The 21,873-nt window shown below is 39.8% G+C and overlaps 1 protein-coding gene and 1 pseudogene across 3 annotated transcripts in view; both read left to right on the top strand.

Annotated features, from left to right (window-relative positions):
* The first annotated feature begins 440 nt into the window (after positions 1-440).
* The window catches only part of GK5 (glycerol kinase 5), a 75,813-nt gene continuing 54,380 nt past the window's right edge, over positions 441-21,873 (top strand). Inside the window, exons 1-3 of one of the 3 annotated variants that reach the window (XR_011246450.1) lie at positions 441-660; positions 6,057-6,150; positions 7,894-7,969. Coding sequence is in view for 2 of the 3 variants with exons in the window: in XM_060011362.1 (XP_059867345.1) it covers positions 499-660; positions 6,057-6,150; positions 7,894-7,969 (332 nt within the window). In the remaining variant the exon portion in view is untranslated. The remainder of the gene's footprint in view (positions 661-6,056; positions 6,151-7,893; positions 7,970-21,873) is intronic. The other 2 variants (XM_060011362.1, XM_060011363.1) reach the window with 2 other exon arrangements.
* On the top strand, positions 7,979-10,335 carry LOC132425038 (large ribosomal subunit protein eL15-like; annotated as a pseudogene).

Raw genomic sequence — 21,873 nt, 5'->3', positions numbered from 1 at the left:
GTCTTGGGGGTAAAACCCTCAGTTTATTAATGAATACCTTCGGCGGAATTTTGAATTTCTTTTCTTTTAATTTTTCTTAATAGAGATTCATAATACGTAATTGGGTTGAAAGAAATGCAGGCACTGCCGCAGGGTACGTGGAGTTAGGAGGGAAATCACGAAAATTACGGGCCAGGGCAACGTTGAGAGCTGCCGGTGTTTGGAGAACCGGGCGGCACGGGTGACCCGGGACTCCAGGGACCCTCCACCTTCCTGCTCGCCTCCACGCACCCCACACTGCCGCCGAGACCGCGCTCTCTCCTGCAAAGAGTTCCTGCGCCGCCGTGACGTCACGGCGTCGGGGCGGGGCCCGAGGCGGGGACGGGGCTGTTCCCGGATCTCGCGGAGGGGGCGGGCCGGGGGCGGTGGCCCGGCGGGGAGCGCTCAGCCTCTGAGGTACGGGCGTTTAGAGCGCGCCCGCTCGGCTGGAGGCAGGTGCGGAGAGGCGTGGGGGTCGGGATGCCAGGGCCGCCCACAGTCGCGGAGCAGACGCGCCCCGAGCAGAGCGCGCCGGACCCGCGGCGCGCAGGCTTCGTGCTGGGGCTGGACGTGGGCAGCTCGGTGATTCGCTGCCACGTCTATGACCGCGCGGCGCGGATCCGCGGCTCCAGCGCTCAGAAGGTGACCGAGGAGCTGGCGTCGGGGCAGCGGGTCTGGGTCGCGCGGGGCACCCGGGATCGGGTCGCGGGGGGGCGAGAGGGCGGGACCTCCTCATGCGGCTTGGACGCAGCCACCTGCAGCACCGCGGGCCCTCCGACCTGAGCGGCGCGCTGGGACCGGCCAAGTCTCCGCATTCCCTCCCCGGGCAGGGCTGAAACCTGCGCGCCCTTCCTGTCCCGGCTGAAGATAGCAGGGGCTCGGTTTGTGACCTGGGGTCGCTCACTCGCTTCCGCTCACCTGAGGATTCGCCTCTCTGGCCTCACCTGGGTGGGACTGCGGTGACTCCCGGGGCAGGGCAGGGCAGGCTGGCTGCGCGTATCCAGTCAGAGGGTGCTTTGTGACTTGCTTGGTTTCTCCTGTACTTCCTTGATAGGCATCCAACCCTGTCTTTATTTACATTTAGGATTTTCAAATCTTGTTGGAATTTAAGTTTATGTTCGTAATTCAGTTATCATCATTAACTGATTCTCAAAGTGCTGAGCAACTGATTCCCAGAGATATGAGAAGTATTGGACAAGTTTCGAAGGCTGTGTTGTCATTACTTTTCTCATTTCCATCTTTGACAATTCATGAAAGTATCTTTTTTTCTGGTTTGAGAAACCTATCAAGTCATTAGTTGTTATTAGTAAAGCAACTAACAGATTGGTATTCTTCTGTTCTCGTTTTAATGAAGTGTTGATTTCTACACAGTTGACAGCATGCCAAAAATAATGTTGATTCCATGTGATGTTTCTTATTTACTCTTCTTTCCAATACCAACATCTTTTTATGTTGGCGGTGTTGGGGGAACAGGAGCTATTAGTTACCTAACCCATTCCCAGCAGCACTGGACTCCCTCATTTGCTTGGTTCCCACCCTTTCCCCCACCCCCTTAGAAGTGTTTTTCAGCTGCAGGGGTTGCCCAGGAGCAGGTCCAGCCAAAAGACTGCTTTGAGCGTTTGATTTCAGGACTTCCTCATTCTGGTTTCAGGACCAGGACAGGGAGCTGGGACTAGAGCAGCTCCCTGGTCCCTCTTCTGTTCACCTCTGCAGGAACACTGCCCACCACCCACACACCCCACCCCTAAACCCACCTGAAAGGACAGCTGAAAGGCGGACTCTGTCCTTCAGCGACTATGTCCTCCTTATCTTTTTATGAGTCTTTATCAGAACACGATGATACTTTACACAGTCTCCCTTACAATTCTAGACACAAAGTACTTTTGTTTTAAGCAGTGATTTTTTTTCAAAGAAGTTGAAGTGTTTGAAACCGAAGGGATGCAGGAATTGTTAGAAGATCAAGTTTCACAGTTGCTATATAATTTGGGGGGAATCATTATTTTTTTAGAAATGAGGTAAGAATCTCAAAGATGAATCGAGATTGCTGTGAGCAGCATTAGACTAGAATGGTTTGGTCAGACTCAAAACTGTGGCGAAGGTGTCTGGAAAGGTATGTGAGTAAATAAAAATACAAAAATTCCTTGCCCTCAAAGGATGAAGTGCTATATCTTAAATTAGGAGTTGAAAGCAGTGCCTCCCAACCTGTGATAGGCGTTTACAGCAGTGCTTCTGAAAGTGTGGCTCCCAGCTGCTGGGGTTGAAGAGAAAAACTAAGATTTAGAAACTTGTGTAGCAACTTGGCAGAGTCATTTTATGTCTGTTGAACTCAATAATAAAACATTTGGGATTTTACTTTGTATGTCCTTTTTTCCTAGAAAGTTGTTTTAATTGTGTCTTAAAAATTGTTGGTTCACGATGAATTACAAATCAGAAAAAAACCCAAACAACAGCTGGTCCTTTACTTCAGATGGCTTGAGTTCTTTGGGAAGAATGGTCTTGTTGGTCTACATTGCTTCTTAGCACCAGGCTTATTACTTCATGAGTACAGAATAAATAACTGAATTGCATTTAATCAAAGTATTAGGAAATCAGTTTGCTTCATGGGACTCTATGGATTAGACACGGAACTTGTGTTTATTTACTCAAGTGAAAATCACACCTCTGCTAAATTATGTTGGAAAGAATGTATAATAGAAACCCAAACGTCTTAGTATAGGATTTGATTGATATTGCTAAATAAATAGCTTAAAAAGGAGAGAAAGAAGAACTGAACAGATCACCCTTTAGAGATAAGAACAAAGTAGGCTTTGTTGGTCTTTTAATTAAAATTGAAATCCCAAACAGGAGCCTTTACATTAGAAGGCTAGTACTAGGTCTCTCAGAAGACTTTAATTTTATCTCTTATCTCATTTTTTAATAGCAGAGGCACATTTTTAGCCTTTTTCTATAAGTTGTATTTTTAAAAAAATCTTTCTATGGACTCTTAAATATTGGCATTATATACTAGAGTAGTATTCACAGTTAGAAATCCCACATGTGAATATTTAATATGTTTAGTTTTTCAAAATGAAGAAGGTTCATCATGTTCCCCATTGAAACATAATGCCATTGTGAGAAACCATAAAAGATGATAACATCTTGGTTGGAAGAACAGGACAGAAAGGCCACTCCAAAGAAAACAGTGGACTCTCCAATACTGTGTACCCTCTGGACATTCTTGAAAAACACTGGTTGTTGTCTTGTTGTCTTTTGTTTTTAATCAACAAAACACGTTTTCTTCCTAGCTTTGATTATATTCTTGATCTAATTTCGGTTTGGTCTTCTAAACTATTGTGACATGTTTAGGGATGGTGAGCTGTCCGGGTTGGTGGAGTCGGGGGAAGGGACCCTGAAGTGCCAGGGACCCTGGTTTGTAGGCTTGACGCGATTATGGCCACGGGGTACGCGGGCCTCTCACTGTTGTGGCCTCTCCCGTTGCGGAGCACAGGCTCCAGACGCGCAGGCTCAGCGGCCATGGCTCACGGGCCCAGCCGCTCCTTGGCATGTGGGATCTTCCCGGACCGGGGCACGAACCCGTGTCCCCTGCATCGGCAGGTGGACTCTCAACCACTGCGCCACCAGGGAAGCCCAAAAGTTGTATATATTTAAGGTATATAAATTGATGTTTTGGTATACGTATACATTGTTAATTAAATAACATAATTAATGTTAATTACTCATCATGAGTATACAGATGAGATACTCATCATCTCACATGGTGACCATTTGTGTGTTTGTGTGTGTGGGTGTTGAGAACACTTGAGAACTACTCTCTTAGCAAATTTCAAGTGTATAATACATTATTATTAACTCTAGTCACCATGGTGTACATTAGGTCTCTAGACCTTATTCATCTTATAACTGAAAGTTTGTATCCATTTCCCCCACTCCCCTAATAATTGTATTTTTTTAATCCTGAAATTGTTAGAATTTCTTTTTTCTTTTGTTTTTTTTGGCCATGCTGCTCAGCTTGTGGGATCTTAGTTCCCCGACCAGGGATTGAACCTGGGCCTTGGCAGTGAAGCGCCAAGTCCTAACCACTGAACTGTCAGGGAATTACGAAAATTTTGTTTTTCTTCATGTCTTTTATTTCTTTGCTGAGACTTTCTATCTTGTTTCAAAAGAATTCACCCTTACTTCTTGGAGCATTTTTATAATAGCTGCTTTAAAGTCTTTATCAGATATCTGTGTTATGTTGGTATTGGTATCTATTATCTTTTCCCATGTGAGCTGAGATTTTTCTGATTCTTAATATACCTTGTAATTTTGGATTATATCCTGGGCATTTTGATTATCATGTTATAAGACTCTGGGTCTTGTATAAAGTCTATGACAAATGTTGATATTTTTCTTTTAGTAGGCAGTTAATGCAGCTGTGTTCAGGCTACAAATGCTGACCAGCCTTCCTTGGGCTTTGGTTTCAATGTTAATTCTGTTTTTAAGATCTTGGAGGGACTATTTGGATCTGCCCTGTGTAGTATGTGCCACCTAGAGGTCAGTCTGGGACCTGGGCAGTGGTCTATTTTTTCAGTTCTGCTTTTAACATCGTTGCTCTGCTGTCTGCTATTATATTCATATGTGTGCAGCTTCCAGGTGAGCCTAGGAATTCATCCACAACTTTCTGGAGTAGCTTTCCCAAGCTCTTCCCTTTCAGATCTTCCTGGGATTTTTGGTTCCCTGAGCCTCCCCCTTTTGGGTCCTCTTGCCAGAAGCTGGAGCTTTCATTATCCCATTCTGCTGGACACTTCCTATGTCCACATCTGAGGCTAGGCATCAGGAGCACACAGAGAGAAAAAAGCCATCGGGGGTTCACCTTACCCTCTTGGGCCCCCAGCTCCTCTGATTAGAGAGGAAGTTTTACCTCCCTCAGTATTTTGGGTGCTTGTGGTTACTGCTGCAGCCACCACGATGGGCTAGCCAGGATATAAAAGTATGGAGGCGGGTGTGGGGGGATAAAAAACAAAAGTGAGGGATTTCTCGCATTCCCTCTGAGTGTTAGCAAAAACTCTGCAGGCGTTTTCACTGCACCCTGATACCCACTTCTGGTTTTCAGGCTGCCTTGAGTCCAGGCCAGGGGGTACCAGAAGAAAAGTGGGAAACTCACCACCAGTTCAGTGGTATTCTAATTCTTATCTTCTTCCCCAATCTGCCTGCCACCACATGCTTTTTGCAGTCCACAGATAGCTGCTCCATGCATTCTGTCCAGGTTTTACATCTGTATTCAGTGGGAAAGAGGGGGTGGAGTGTGCTTACTCCATCATAGCTTGAACCAGAACTCAGTACTTTATTTGCTAATTTAAGGTTTTTTTTTAAGTTTGACTTTTTTTTACATTACAAAAACAACACATCTTCATTGTAGAAAACCTGAAAAATAAAGGTAAACTTAGAAAATAAAATAAAGCTAAAATCTTCTGTAAACTTATGAACTGAAGAAAACTGTTATTTTGGTGTATCCTTTTTTATTTCACATATGTATTTTTAAAAATTTATTTATTTATTTTTGGCTGCATTGGGTCTTTGTTGCTGCGCACGGGCTTTCTCTAGTTGTGGCGAGCAGGGGCTACTCTTCGCTGCAGTGCACAGGCTTCTCATTGTGGTGGCTTCTCTTGTTGCAGAGCATGGGCTCTAGGTGCGCGGGCTTCAGTAGTTGTGGCACGCAGGCTCAGTAGTTGCGGCTCGCAGGCTCAGTAGTTGTGGCTCACGGGTTCTAAAGCTCAGGCTCAGTAGTTGTGGCACAAGGGCTTAGTTGCTCTGCAGCATATGGGATCTTCCCGGACCAGGGCTCGCACCCATGTCCCCTGCATTGGCAGGCGGATTCTTAACCACCGAGTTACCAGGGAAGTCCCTGTATATGTATTTTTTCCATGTTAACAATAAAAATGAATTAGGTAATTAATAAAATCTTGTTTTAAATTATTTTAACCAGTAACCTTAAGACCCAGCATGCTATTGACTTGATCTAATGTTGTTTATACTAAATCTTCTCTTTTCCTAAATAGGTAAAAAGTCTTTATCCTCAAGCTGGCTGGGTTGAAATTGATCCTGATATTCTCTGGCTTCAGTTTGTTGCTGTAATAAAAGAATCTGTCAAAGGTATTTGGATTTATAGAAGTAAAGATAGGCAGTAAATATGTTTTGTGTGTAATAAAGAGTTTTCCTCAGGCGTCTGTAGAATTTTGTGGGTTTCCTAAGTTATACATACAATATTTTATTGGGGTCACAGTTTCCCAGTAGTTTGGGGAGGGGAACATTTGTGGTTTACACTGAACCACTTTGTCAAGAAAAGGTAACAGCAGCTCTGTCCTCTGCTTTAACTCTTTTTGAGCTGCAGTATTAAAGTCTCACCTTCCCTCTTGGTTCCCTGTTGTAGCTAGTGCCGATTTGATTTCCTGTTGTGTTTAAAATACCAGAGGGTTATAAACAAAGTTACAACACACAGTTCCTGCTCTTAGGAGTTTACAACTGAATTACCTTTATTGTAAAATAAGTTTTTGTTTTGTTTTTTCCTGAGCAGCCTCTTAATGCAAAGTGCTCTCCTGGCCACAGCCAGGGTAAGAGATCTTAGCTCTTTAAGAACATTTGCAGTGCTACCTTCTTTAAGAATATGGCGAAACAGTACTTGTCAATTCGAAAAGGTCTTTTACTTCATTTTTCTGACTGAATTGCTTCTCCTTCTCACCTTTCTGGCTTGAAGTATTTCAAAACCTATAAAAAAGAGTTCAGAGAATACTACATTGGACAGCTGTGTACTTTCTCCTAGATTCAAATGTGTTTTACAGTGTTTACATTACCATCCTCTACAAACTATTTTTCTTTTTGGCTGACCAATGTGAGAGTTGGTTGTGATGTAATAACCTATCATCCCTAAATACTTCATCATTACCTCCACAGATAAGGAGTATTCTCAAATGGAAACACAATGCAGTTATCACACAGGAAATTTAACATTAACCCAGTGATATTTTCTAATACTTGGTCCTCAATATTCCCCACTTATCTCAGTCTTTTTTTGTTTTTAATCTTAGTCTTGAATAACTTTTTTTTTCAATCCAAAATCCAACCAGAGATAAGGCATTGCCTTTAGCAGTCAGTCTGTTTAGTCTCCTTTAATCTAGACCATGTTCTTCATGACACTAAGAGTTTTTAAAAGTACGGAAGAGTTAAATAGACTGTCCTGCATTTGGAGGTTGTCAGATTATTTACTTATGATCAGGTTAGGTTAAATATTTTTGGAAGGAGTACTGAAAAAGGGGGGGATGTGTCTTCCTCAGTGCTCAAACTGAATTTGTCCCTATGTTGTTCAGTGGGATAAATTGCTTTTTAAAAAGAATATCACGAAAACACTTGAGCTGCTATATTTTAAGCCTTCCAAAAATCCAAATTTTTATTTGCATTCTAGCATCTGTTTGTGTGGAAAATAAGATCTGTGCTTCAATATTTATACTACTTTCCCTGAGGACTTTCTCTTGTTGCCATCAACCAGCTTCCATTGTGGCTGATCTTTGCTTAAATTAAGATCCAATTTTTTAGTATCAGTATTATCAAGAAGAAAATACAATCTGACTTACTTTAAGTAGTGTTTGTTTTTTTCTAATCTTTAAAGTAAAAATGCCATTTTATTATTATTAGATTATAACCTTTTTTCCCTTTAAGTAAAAAAATACTAGAAAATCATCCTGGTAATGCTTTATTTATTAGCTCCAATTGTGTTATTAAAATGCTAAGCCCAGTTGTTTTTCTTAAAGATTATATTAAATGATTTCTTTTCCATATGATAATATTATAAAGAAAAACTTCCTGGGCTTTTAAATGTATCTTTTCTATCTTTATTTTTAGCTGCAGGACTAGAGATGAATCAAATTGTCGGTCTTGGCATCTCAACACAGAGAGCAACTTTTATTACGTGGGACAAGTAAGTGCATTGTGCAATAAGAACTCTAATGCTGGGTTCATACCATGGTGAACACATTGCTGAGAAACCTGTTTGGGTAGTTTTAAATTTTTGAAGTAAGAACAGTTTTGCTTGATTAAGAGGGATGAAGGTGGACCTACTTTCTGGCTTAATTAAATATGCTCGCTGCCAACATTGTTCTCAACGGTGAAAAACTGCAACCATTTCCACTAAGATCAGGAACAAGACAATGTTGCCCACTCTCACCACTGTTATTCAACATAGTTTTGAAAGTTTTAGCCACAGCAATCAGAGAAGAAAAAGAAATAAAAGGAATCCAAATTGGAAAAGAAGAAGTAAAGCTGTCAATGTTTGCAGATGACATGATACTATACACAGAGAATCCTAAAGACGCTACCAGAAAACTACTAGAGCTAATCAATGAATTTGGTAAAGTTGCAGGATACAAAATTAATGCACAGAAATCTCTTGCATTCCTGTACACTAATGATGAAAAACCTGAAAGAGAAATTAAGGAAACACTCACATTTACCATTGCAACAAAAATAATAAAATACCGAGGAATAAACCTACCTAAGGAAAAAAAAGACCTGTATGCAGAAAACTATAAGACACTGATGAAAGAAATTAAAGATGATACAAACAGATGGAGAGATATACCATGTTCTTGGATTGGAAGAATCAACATTGTGAAAATGACTCTACTACCCAAAGCAATCTACAGATTCAATGCAATCCCTATCAAACTACCAATGGCATTTTTCACAGAACTAGAACAAAAAATTTCACAATTTATATGGAAACACAAAAGACCCTGAAGCCAAAGCAATCTTGAGAAAGAAAAACGGAGCTGGAGGAATCAGGCTCCCTGACTACAGATTATACTACAAAGCTATAGTAATCAAGACAGTATGGTACTGGCACAGAAACAGAATTATAGATCAATGGAACAGGATAGAAAGCCCATAGATAAACCCACGCACATATGGTCACCTTATTTTTTATTTATTTATTTTTTTGCAGTACGCGGGCCTCTCACTGTTGTGGCCTCTCCTGTTGCGGAGCACAGGCTCCGGACATGCAGGCTCAGTGGCCATGGCTCATGGGCCTAGCCGCTCCGCGGCATGTGGGATCTTCCCGGATGGGGGCACGAACCCATGTCCCCTGCATCGGCAGGTGGACTCTCAACAACTGCGCTGCCAGGGAAGCCCTGGTCACCTTATTTTTAATAAAGGAGGCAAGAATATACAGTGGAGAAAAGACAGCCTCTTCAAAAAGTGGTGCTGGGAAAACTGGACAGCTATATGTAAAAGAATGAAATTAGGTCTTCCCTGGTGGTGGCAAAAATGAACTCAAAATGGATTAAAGACCTAAATGTAAGGCCAGACACTATAAATGTAAGGCGGAACACTCTGTGACATAAATCACAGCAAGATCCTTTTTGACCCACCTCCTAGAGAAATGGAAATAAAAACAAAAATAAACAAATGGGATCTAATGTAACTTAAAAGCTTTTGTACAGCAAAGGAAACTATAAACAAGGCGAAAAGACAACCTTCAGAATGGGAGAAAATATTTGCAAATGAAGCAACTGACAAAGGATTAATCTCCAAAATTTACAAGCAGCTCATGCAGGTAAATATCAAAAAAAAACAAACAACCCAATCCAAAAATGGGCAGAAGACCTAAATAGACATTTCTCCAAAGAAGATATACAGTATTCTATCTGCTGCAGATCTCTTTTCATCTCCACCATTCAGGCTCAGGGACCCTGCAGCCTCGGAGCTCCTCCTGTCTCCTGTGAGCCAAGATGGGCGCTTACAAGTACTTCCAGGAGCTGTGGAGGAAGAAGCAGTCAGACGTGATGCACTTTCTGCTCAGGGTGCGCTGCTGGCAGTACCGCCAGCTCTCGGTGCTGCACCAGGCCCCGCGCCCCACCTGGCCCGACAAGGCGCGCAGGCTGGGCTACAAGGCCAAGCAAGGTTATGTGATATATCGTGCACTGCGGTGGCTGCAAACGCCTGGTCCCAAAGGGCGCCACCTACGGCAAGCCCATCCACCATGGTGTCAACCAGCTCAAGTTTGCCTGGAGCCTTCAGTCTGTTGCCGTGCTATCAGAAGAAACCCTGACACCCAGTGGATCACCAAACCAGTCCACAAGCACAGGGAGATGCGGAGACTGACGCCTGCAGGCAGGAAGAGCCGTGGCCTCGGCAAGGGCCACAAGTTCCACCACATGATCGGTGGTTCTCGCCGTGCAGCCTGGAGAAGGCGCAATACTCTCCAGCTCCACCGCTACCGCTAATATAAGTAATGTTTGTAAAATTCTTACCTAATAAACAGTTTAGGACATCCAAAAAAAAAAAAAAGAAGATATACAGATTGCCAACAAAGTCATGAAAGAATGCTCAACATCACTAATCGTTAGAGAAATGCAAATCAAAACTACAATGAGGTATCACCTCACACCAGTCAGAATGGCTATCATCAAAAAACCTACAAACAATAAATACTGGAGACGGTGTGGAGAAAACAGAGCCCTCTTGCACTGTTGGTGGGAATGTAAATCGATACAGCCACTATGGAGAACAGTATGAAGGTTCCTTCAAAAACTTAAAATAGAACTACCGTATCACCCAGCAATCCCACTACTGGGCATATACCCTGAGAAAACTATAATTCAAAAAGAGTCATGTATCACAATGTTCATTGCAGCTCTACTTACAATAGCCAGGACATGGAAGCCACCTAAGTGTCCATCGACAGATGAATGGATAAAGAAGATGTGGCACATATATACAATGGAATATTACTCAGCCATGAAAAGAAACAAATTGAGTTATTTGTAGTGGTGTGGATGGACCTAGAGTCTGTCATACAGAGTGAAGTAAGTCAAAAAGGGAAAAACAAACACCATATGCTACCGCATATATATGGAATCTAAAAAAATATATGTTCTGAAGAACCTAGGGGCAGGACAGGAATAAAGATGCAGACATAGAGAATGGACATGGGGAGGGGGAAGGGTAAGCTGGGACCAAGTGGGGGAGTGGCATGGACATATATACACTACCAAATGTAAAATAGATAACTAGTGGGAAGCAGCCCCATAGCACAGGGAGATCAGCTCAGTACTTTGTGACCACCCAGAACAGTGGGATAGGGAGGGTGGGAGGGAGATGCAAGAGGGAGGATATATGGGTATATATGTAGATGTATAGCTGATTCACTTTGTTATAAAGCAGAAACTAAGACACCATTGTAAAACAATTCCAATGAAGATGTTAAAAAAAGTGCTTGCTGCATGTCAGCTGGGCCTAACTTATATAAAGTAATAGTAATAAAAAGACTGTTGCTTTCATTAAAATTCAAATAAGCATGGATTGAAGATCTGAAAAATTAGTTTATACCTAAAGAGATTCAGGAGAACCTGAAAAATTTCTAAGACACAAGACTATATAATATGAGTTATATTTTCAGTCTACTCCAAATTTAATACTGAAGTACCTACAGCATATGAGGTATGTATGGATTAAACACAGTAATAATACCATAATGGCTACCATATAGTGATTACCTGTGATACTTCCTTCAGGTTCCAGTATCCTTAAAACAAACCTGTTATTTAGTTGTTAAGTGTATTTTTACAGAGAAAGAAACTGAGGATCAGAGAAATAAGTAAGTTATTCAAGGTCACTCAGTTAATTAATCAAGCCAAGATTCCAAATTATCTTTTTGATTCCAAAGAATATGCTCTTTCCACTCTCCCCATATCGCGTTCAACAGGTGTTTCTTGTCTTAAAAACAATAACAACAGAAATGCTGTAAAATGTTTCTCTGTTACAAAACCCTAGATTCCAAAGGGCACCTTGAGCTTGGGGCAGTGGGGAAGAAAAGTGGTGGATGTGGAGATAAGGGTGAATTCGTGTGGACTTGGCCTTTAATTCAGTGTTAGGAAAGAGGAAGAAGTTTAAATTTTCCAGTATTTGACTGGATGGGATCGAGATGGTGGAGTAGGTAGACCCTGAGCTCACCTTCCCCCACAAACACATCAAGACTACGATGACATATAGAACAGCTCTCTCTGAGAACAGCCTGAAGACTAGCAGAATGGCTCTTCTACAACCAAGGTTATTAAGGAAAGTGGAGTCTGGTAGGAAGGAAGGAGAAGTGATCTAATCGGGACCCACATCCCTAGTGCTAAGAAATAAGAAAATATTTATTTGAAGGAAAAATATCTCACTGATGTATGTAAATATATTGTAAAGGCAGTTGATCAACCACTTAAGTAAGCTACTATGAAGGTTAAAAGACAAAATTGTAAAATCAACCATTAATCAACTATAACTACAATAAACAGTTAAGGGATATTCATAAAAATGTAAACTATGACACCAAAACATACAATGTTGGTGGGGGGGCTTAGTAAAAAAAAAGTAGGGCTTTTAGAATGTGTTTGAACTTAAATGACTGTCATTCTAAAACAAGTAGATATATTTATAGATATGAACCTCATGGTAACTGCAAATCAAAAACCTACAGTAGATACACAAAAAGCAAAGAGAAAGGAACCCAAACATAATACTTAAAAAGTTATCAAACCCAGGGGCTTCCCTGGTGGTGCAGTGGTTGAGAGTCCGCCTGCCGATGCAGGGGACACAGGTTCGTGCCCCAGTCCGGGAAGATCCCACATGCAGCAGAGCGGCTAGGCCTGTGAGCCATTTGTGAGCCTGTGCTCCACAACGGGAGAGGCCACAACAGTGAGAGGCCTGCGTACCGTGTACCGCAAAAAAAAAAAAAAAAAGTTATCAAACCCAAAGAGAAGAGGTTAAAAGAAGAAAAGAACAAAGAAATACAAAAACAACCAGAAAACAAGTAACAAAATGGCAATAGATACATACCTATTGATCATCACTTCTAATGTAAAATAGACTAAATGCTCCAATCAAAAGACATAGGGTAGCTGATTAGATTAAAAAACCAAGATCCATGTATATGCTGCCTACAAGACACTCACTTCAGAGCTAAAGACACACCCATTGATAGTGAAGGGATTAAAAAAGATATTTCATGCAAATGGAAATGAAAAGCTGGGGTAGCGGTACTCATATCAGATAAAATAGACTTTAAAACAAAATCTATAACAAAAGACAATTTAGGACATTAAATAATGATAAAGGGGTCAATCTAAGAAGAAGATATTAGACTTGTTAACATATATGCACCCAATACATTTATGCACCCAATATATAAAGCAAATATTAACAGACATAAAGGAAAAAATTGATAGTAATACAATAATAATAGGGGATTTAAATTACCCCAATCACATTAATGAATAGCTCATCCAGACAGAAAATCAATAAGGAAACATTGGCTTTAAATGACATTTTAGACCAGATGGACTTAATAGATATCTGTAGAATATTACATTCTAAACCAGCAGAATACACATTCTTCTCAAGTGCACATGGAACATTCTCCAGGATAGATTACATGCTAGGCCACAAAAGAAGTCTCAGTAAATTTACGAAGATTGAAATTAAATCCAGCATCTTTTCTGACCACAGCAGTGTGAAACTAGAAATCAACAGCAAGAAGAAAACTGGTAAAAACACAAACAAGCAGAGACTGAAAACCTACTATAAAAAAGCCATTGGGTCAACAAAGAAATTAAAGAAGAAGTCAAAAAATACCTTGGGATGAATGAAAATAGAAACACAACGTCCAAAATCTATGGGACACAACAAAAACATTTCTAAGAGGGCAGTTTATAGTAATAGAAGCCTACCTCAAGAAAAAAGAAAAATCTCAAATAAACAACCTAACTTTCCCTCTAAAGGAATTAGAAAAGAAGAACAAACAAAGTCCAAAGTCAGTAGAAGGAAAAAAACAATAAAGGTCAGAGTGGAAATAAATAAAATAGAGACCAAAAAACATAGAAAGGATAAATGAAACTAAGAGCTGTTTTTTTGAAACGATAAACAAAATTGATAAACTTTAGCCAGACTCATTAAGAAAAAGGGAGAGTGCTCAAATTTAAAACATAAGTAATGAAAGAGAAGTTACAACTGATAGAAGTTACAACTGATATCACAGAAATACAATCATAAGAGAATAATGCAAACAGTGATATGCTAACAAATTGGACAACCTAGAATAAGTGGATAAATTCTGAGAAACATACAGTTTTCCAAGACTGAATCAGGAAGAAACAGAAAATCTGAATAGATTGATTATTAGTATTGAAATTGAATCAGTAATCAAAAGACTCCCAACACACAAAAGTCTGGGACTAGATGACTTCACAGGGGAATTCTACCAAATATTTAAAGAAGAGTTAATATGTATACTTCTCAAAATGTTTCAAAAAATTAAAGAGGTGGACTTCCCTGGTGGCACAGTGGTTAAGAATCTGCCTGCCAATGCAGGGGACATGGTTTTAGCCCTGGTCCAGGAAGATCCCACATGCCACAGAGCAACTAAGCCTGTGCACCACAACTACTGAGCCTGCGTCTAGAGCCTGTGAGCCACAACTACTGAGCCTGTGTGCCACAACTACTGAAGCCCACGTGCCTAGAGCCTGTGCTCTGCAACAAGAGAAGCCACCACAATGAAAAGCCCATGCACCGCAATGAAGAGTAGCCCCTGCTCACTGCAACTAGAGAAAGCCTATGTGCAGCAATGAAGACCAATGCAGCCATAAATAAATGAATAAACAAACAAACAAATAAATAAATAAAAGAGGAGAGAACACTTCCCACCTCATTCTATGAGGCCAGCACTACCGTGTTACCAAAATCAGATAAAGATACTACAAAAAAATGTACAGGCCCGTATAGCTGATGAAATAGATGCAAGAATCCTCAACAAAATATTAGCAAACCAAGTTCAACAATATGTAAAAAGGATCATACATCATGATCAAGTGGGATTTATTCCTGGGATGTGAGGATGGTTCAATATCTGCAAGTCAATTAACATGATACACCACAGATACACCACATTAACATAACCAAGGATAAAAATCACATGATCATCTCAATAGATGCAGACAAAAACATTTGGCAAAATTCAATATCCATTCGTGATAAAAACTGTCAACAAAGTTGGCATAGAAGGAACAAACCTCAACATAATAAAGGCCATCTGACAAACCCACAGCTGGCATCATACTCAGTGGTGAAAAGCTGGAAGTATTTCCTTTAAGATCAGGAACAAGATGAGGATGCCCACTCTTCCCACTTCTACTTAATATAGTATTGGAAGTCCTAGCCACGGCAATCAGACAAGAAAAAGAAATAAAAGACATTCAAATTGAAAGGGAAGAAGTAAAACTACCACTGTTTGCAGATGACGTGATACTATATAAGGAAAACCTTTGACTCCACCAAAAAAACCTACTAGAATAAATGAATTCAGTAAAGTTGCAGGATACAAGATTAATATAAAGAAATTTGTTGCATTTCTGTACACTAATAACAAAAGAAATGAATCCCATTTATAAATCAAAAAGAATAAAATATCTAGGAATAAATTTAATGAAGGAGGTGAAAGACATGTACTCTGAAACCTATAAGACATAGATGAAGGAAATTGAAGAGGATAGAAATAAATGGAAATATATCCCATGTTCATGGGTTAGGAGAATTAGCATTATTAAAATATCCATACTACCCAAAGCAATCTACAGATCTAATGCAATACCTATCAAAATACCCATGACATTTTCACAGAACTAGAACAAATAATCCTAAAATTTGTATGGAACCACAAAAGACCCTGAATAGTAAAGCAGTCTTGAGAAAAAAGCACAAGGTTGGAGGTATCTCTGCTCTCTGACTTCAGACTATACTACAGAGCTAAAGTAATCAAAACTGTGGTATCAGTACAAAAACAGATACATAGATCAGTGGAACAGAATAGAGAGCCCAGAAATAAACCCACGCACACATGGTCAATTAATCTATGGCAAAGGAGGCAAGAATATATAATTTAAAAAAAAGACTGTTCAATAAGTGGTATTGGGAAAACTGGACCAGCTACACATAAAAGAATGAAATTAGAACATTTTCTCACACTATTTACAAAAATAAACTCAAGATGAATTAAAGACCTAAATGTAAGACCTGAAATCATAAAACTAGAAGAAAACATAGGTACTACACTTTTTGACATTGGTCATAGCTATATTTCTTTGGCTTTATCTCCTTAGGCAAGGGGAATAAAAGCAAAAATAAACAAATGGGACATAATCAAACTCAAAAGCTCTTGTACAAAGGAAACCATCAACAAAACAAAAAGGGAACCTACCAAATGAGAGAAGATATTTGCAAATGATACATCTGGTAATGGTTTCCTATGCAAAACATATAAAGAACTCATACAACCCAATATGAAAAAAAAATAGCCAACCCAATTTAAAAAGGGCAGAGAATCTGAACAGACATTTTTCCAAAGAAGACATACCGATGGCCAAAAGGCACATGAAAAGATGCTCAACATCACTTATCATCAGGGAAATACATTTCAGAACCAAAATGAGATATCACCTCATACCTATTAGAATGGCTATTATCAAAAAGAAAAAAAATAGCAAATGTTGGCAAGGATGTGGAGAAAAGGGAACCCTTGTGCTCTGTTGGTGGGAATGTAAATTGGTGCAGCCACTATGGAAATCAGTATGGAAGTTCTTCAAGAAATTAAAAATAGAACTACCATATGATTTAGCCATTCTACTCCTGGGTATTTATCTGATGAAAACACTAATTTGAAAAGATATATTTACCTCAGTGTTTATAGCAGCATTATTTACAATGGCCATGACATGGAAGCAACCTAAGTGTCCATCAATAGATAGAAGGATAAAGAAGATGTGTTATATATATAGAAACATAGGACTATATATATGTGTGTGTGTGTGTATATTTTATATATATATATATATATATATATATATAGGACTATTACTCAGCCATAAAAAAGGATGACATTTTGCCATTGGAAACAACATGGATGGACTTGGAGGGTATTATGCTTGGTGAAATAAGTCAGACAGAGAAAGACAAATACTGCATTTCACTTAATATGCAGAACAAATGAAACATATACAAACAAATGAACAAATAGAACAGATACTGAGAACAAACTAGTGGTTACCAGAGGGAAGAGGTGTCAGGGTTGGGCCAAGATAGGTGAAGGAGATGAAGAGCTACAAAATACCAGGTGTAAAATAAATAGGTTACAAGGATGTTATGTACAGCACAGGGGATATAGACAATATTTTATATCTTTCTATGGCATATATTTTATAAAAATATTGAATTACTATGTTGTACACCCAAAACTAATATAATATTGTAAGTCAACTATACTTCAGTTAAAAAAAATTAGTTCAATTTAAAAAATTAACTTACCACTATTTCTGGTCTTGATGTTTGGGACGACGTGAAAGAAATTATAGAGAACATAAGAGGAGGAATGAGTTAGGTGGTGATGAGGGTGGGTAGAAGGAAACATGATGAAGTGTTTGGTTTGGGACATGTGAATATGGAGATATCCCACAGGTTTAGGCAGGCATGGCTCATTTCCTCCAGAGAGGTACTCTTCCTTTTTCTTGTTTTGTTTTGTTGTTGTGTTGTTTTTTTGTTTTTTTGGCTGCACCGTGGGACATATGGGATCTTAGTGCCCCAACCAGGAATGGAACCCACACCCCGTGCATTGGAAGCACAGAGTCTTAACAACTGGACCACCAGGGAATTCCCTAGGTACTCTTTTTTTTTTTTTTCAGCTGCATTGGGCCTTTGTTGCTGTGCACAGGCTTTCTCTAGTTGTGGCGAGTGGGGGCTGCTCTTTGTTGCGGTGCGTGAGCTTCTCATTGCAGTGGCTTTTCTTGTTGTGGAGCTCAGGCTCTGGGCATGTGGGCTTCAGTAGTTGTAGCATGCAGGCTCAGTAGTTGTGGCACTTGGACTCAGTAGTTGTGGTGCATAGGCTCAGTTGGTGTGGGATCTTCCCGGACCAGAGATCTAACCCGTGTCCCCTGCATAGGCAGGTGGATTCTTAACCACTGCACCACAAGGGAAGTCCTCTTGCTCATTGTTGAGAGAAAAAGAGAGACAGATTTGACCCTGTGGAACAACCTATTGTTCATCCAGCCCCAGCCAGCGCCTGCTCTTCCCAGCTCATTGTTTTTTCCTCCAGCGTCCATGGTGCATTCTGTCATCATGGCCATAGAAATTTTGTTTTCCTTAGAATGCTGTTAGGATGTCTAAAACTTTGAACTTTCTTTTTTCTTTCTTTTGTGGTACACGGGCCTCTCACTGTTGTGGCCTCTACCGTTGCGGAGCACAGGCTCCGGACGCGCAGGCTCAGCGGCCATGGCTCACGGGCCCAGCCGCTCCGCGGCACGTGGAATCCTCTCGGACCGGGGCACGAACCCGTGTCCCCTGCATCAACAGGCGGACTCTCAACCACTGCGCTACCAGGGAAGCCCTGAACTTTCTTTTTATTTTTCTCCTCGTTCCCCCCCACCCCTCAGATGCCAGAAAACTCTTTTTGATGGTTTGTTTTTATTTCTATTACTCTAGGGGGTGGGTCAAAAAGATCTTGCTGTGATTTATGTCAAAGAGTGTTCTTCCTATGTTTTCCTCTAAGAGTTTTATAGTGTCCGGTCTTACATTTAGGTCTTTAATCCATTTTCAGTTTACTTTTGTGTATGGTGTTAGGGAGTGTTCTAATTTCATTCTTTTACGTGTACCTGTCCAGTTTTCCCAGCACCATTTATTGAAGAGACTCTTTTCTCCATTGTATATCCCTGCCTCCTTTGTCATAGATTAGTTGATCATAGATGCATGGGTTTATCTCTGGACTTTTTATCCTGTTCCTTTGATCTATATTTCTGGTTTTGTGCCAGTACCATATTGTCTTGATTACTATAACTTTGTAGTATGGTCTGAAGTCAGCGAGTCTGACTCCTCCAAGTCCGTTTTTTTCCCTCAAGATTGCTTAGGCTCTTCAGGGTCTTTTGTGTCTTCATACAAATTTTAAGATTTTTTTGTTCTAGTTCTGTAAAAAATGCCATTGGTAATTTGATAGGGATTGCATTGATTCTGTAGATTGCTTTGGGTAGTATAGTCATTTTCACAATACTGATTCTTCCAATCCAAGAACATGGTATATCTCTCCATCTGTTTGTGTCATCTTTGATTTCTTTCATCAGTGTCTTATGATTTTCTGAGTACAGACCTTTATCTCCTTAGGTAGGTTTATTCGTACGTATTTTATTCTTTTTGTTGCAATGGTGAATGGGATTGTTTCCTTAATTTCTCTTTCTGATCTTACATTCTTGGTGTATAGGAATGCAAGAGATTTGTGTGCCTTAATTTTGTATCCTGCAACTTTACCAAATTCATTGATTAGCGCTAATAGTTTTCTGTTGGCATCTTTAGGATTTTCTATATATAGTATCATGTCATCTGCAAACAGTGGCAGTTTTACTTCTCTTTCAATTTGTGTTCCTTTTATTTCTTTTTCTTCTCTGATTGCCATGGCTAGGACTTCCAAAACTATGTTGAATAATAGTGACAAGAGTGGACATCCTTGTCTTCTTCCTGATCTTAGAGGAAATGCTTTCAGTTTTTCACCATTGAGAATGATGTTTGCTGTGGGTTTGTCATATATGACCTTTATTATGTTCAGGTAGGTTCACTCTATGCCCACTTTCTGGAGAGTTTTTATCATAAATGGGTGTTGAATTTTGTCAGAAGCTTGTCTGCATGTATTGAGATGATCATATGCTTTTATTCTTCAATTTGTTAATGTGGTGTATCACATTGATTGATTTGCATATATTGAAGAATCCTTGCATCCCTGGGGTAAATCCCAGTTGATTATGGTGTATGATCCTTTTAATGTATTGTTGGATTCTGTTTGCTAGTATTTTGTTGAGGATTTTTGCATCTATATTCATCAGTGATATTGGTCTGCAATTTTCTTTTTTTGTAGTATCTTTGTCTGGTTTTGGTATCAGGGTGATGGTGACCTCATAGAATGAGTTTGGGAGTGTTCCTTCCTCTGCAGTTTTTTGGAAGAGTTTGAGAAGGATATGTGTTAGCTCTTTTCTAAATGTTTGATAGAATTCACCTGTGAAGCCATCTGGTCCTGGACTTTTGTTTGTTGGAAGATTTTTAATCACAGTTTCAATTTCATTACTTGTGATTGGTCTGTTCATATTTTCTATTTCTTCCTGGTTCAGTCTTGGAAGGTTATACCTTTCTAAGAATTTATCTGTTTCTTCCAGGTTGTCCATTTTATTGGCACAGAGTTGCTTGTAGTAGTCTCTTAGGATGCTTTGTATTTCTGTGGTGTCTGTTGTTACTTCTTTTTCATTTCTAATTTTATTGATTTTAGTCCTCTCCCTCTTTTTCTTGATGAGTCTGGCTAAAGGTTTACCAATTTTGTTTATCTTCTCAAAGAATCAGCTTTTAATTTTATTGATCTTTGCTATTGTTTTCTTTGTTTCTATTTCATTTATTTCTGCTCTGATCTTTATGATTTCTTTCCTTCTACTAACTTTGGGTTTTGTTTGTTCTTCTTTCTCTAATTGCTTTAGGTGTAAGGTTAGATTCTTTATTTGAGATTTTTCTTGTTTCTTGATGTAGGATTGTATTGCTATAAACTTCCCTCTTAGAACTGCTTTTGCTGCACCCCATAGGTTTTGGATCATTGTGTTTTTGTTGTCATTTGTCTCTGGGTATTTTTTTATTTCCTCCTTGATTTCTTCAGTGATTTCTTGGTTATTTAGTAATGTATTGTTTAACCTCCATGTGTTTGTGTTTTTTACGTTTTTTCCACCTGTAGTTGATTTCCAATCTTATAGTGTTGTGCTCGGAAAAGATGCTTGATATGATTTCAGTTTTCTTAAATTTACCAAGGCTTGATTTGTGATCCAAGATGTGATCTATCCTGGAGAATGTTCCGTGTGCACTTGAGAAGAAAATGTAATCTGCTGTTTTTGGATGGAATGTTCTAGAAATATCGATTAAATCTATCTGGTCTATTGTGTCATTTAAAGCTTATGTTTCCTTTTAAATTTTCTATCTGGGTGATCTGTCCATTGGTGTAAGTGAGGTGGTAAAATCCCCCACTATTATTGTGTTGCTGTCGATTCCCTCTTTTATAGCTGTTATCATTTGCCTTATGTATTAGGGTGCTCCTATGTTGGGTCCATATATATTTATAATTGTTATATCTTCTTCTTGGATTAATCCCTTGATCATTATGTAGTGCCTTTCCTTCTATCCCATAATATTCTTTATTTTAAAGTCTATTTTATCTGATATGAGTATTGCTGCTCCAGCTTTCTTTTGATTTCCATTTGCATGGAATATCTTTTTCCATCCCCTCACTCTCAGTCTGTATGTGTCCCTAGGTCTGAAGTGGTCTCTTGTAGACAGCATATATATGGGTCTTATTTTTGTATCCATTCAGCTAGCCTGTGTCTTTTGGTTGGAGCATTTAATCCATTCACATTTAAGGTAATTATCGATATGTATGTTCCTAGGACCATTTTCTTAATTGTTTTGGGTTTTTCTGGGTTTGTTTTTTTTTTTTTGCAGTACACGGGCCCCTCACTGTTGTGGCCTCTCCCATTGCGGAGCACAGGCTCCAGACGCACAGGCTTAGCGGCCATGGCTCACGGGCCTAACCGCTCCGCGGCATGTGGGATCTTCCCAGACGGGGGCACAAAGCCGTGTCCCCTGCAACGGCAGGTGGACTCTCAATCACTGCACCACCAGGGAAGCCCTGGGTTTGTTTTTGTAGGTCCTTTTCTTCTCTTGTGTTTCCCACTTAGAGAAGTTCCTTTAGCATTTGTTGTAGGGTTGGTTTCGTGGTGCTGAATTCTG

This window comes from Delphinus delphis, chromosome 4 (assembly GCF_949987515.2).
Source record: "Delphinus delphis chromosome 4, mDelDel1.2, whole genome shotgun sequence".
NCBI classification, from domain to species: Eukaryota; Metazoa; Chordata; class Mammalia; order Artiodactyla; family Delphinidae; genus Delphinus; species Delphinus delphis.
This window is presented reverse-complemented; position numbering and strand designations above follow the sequence as displayed.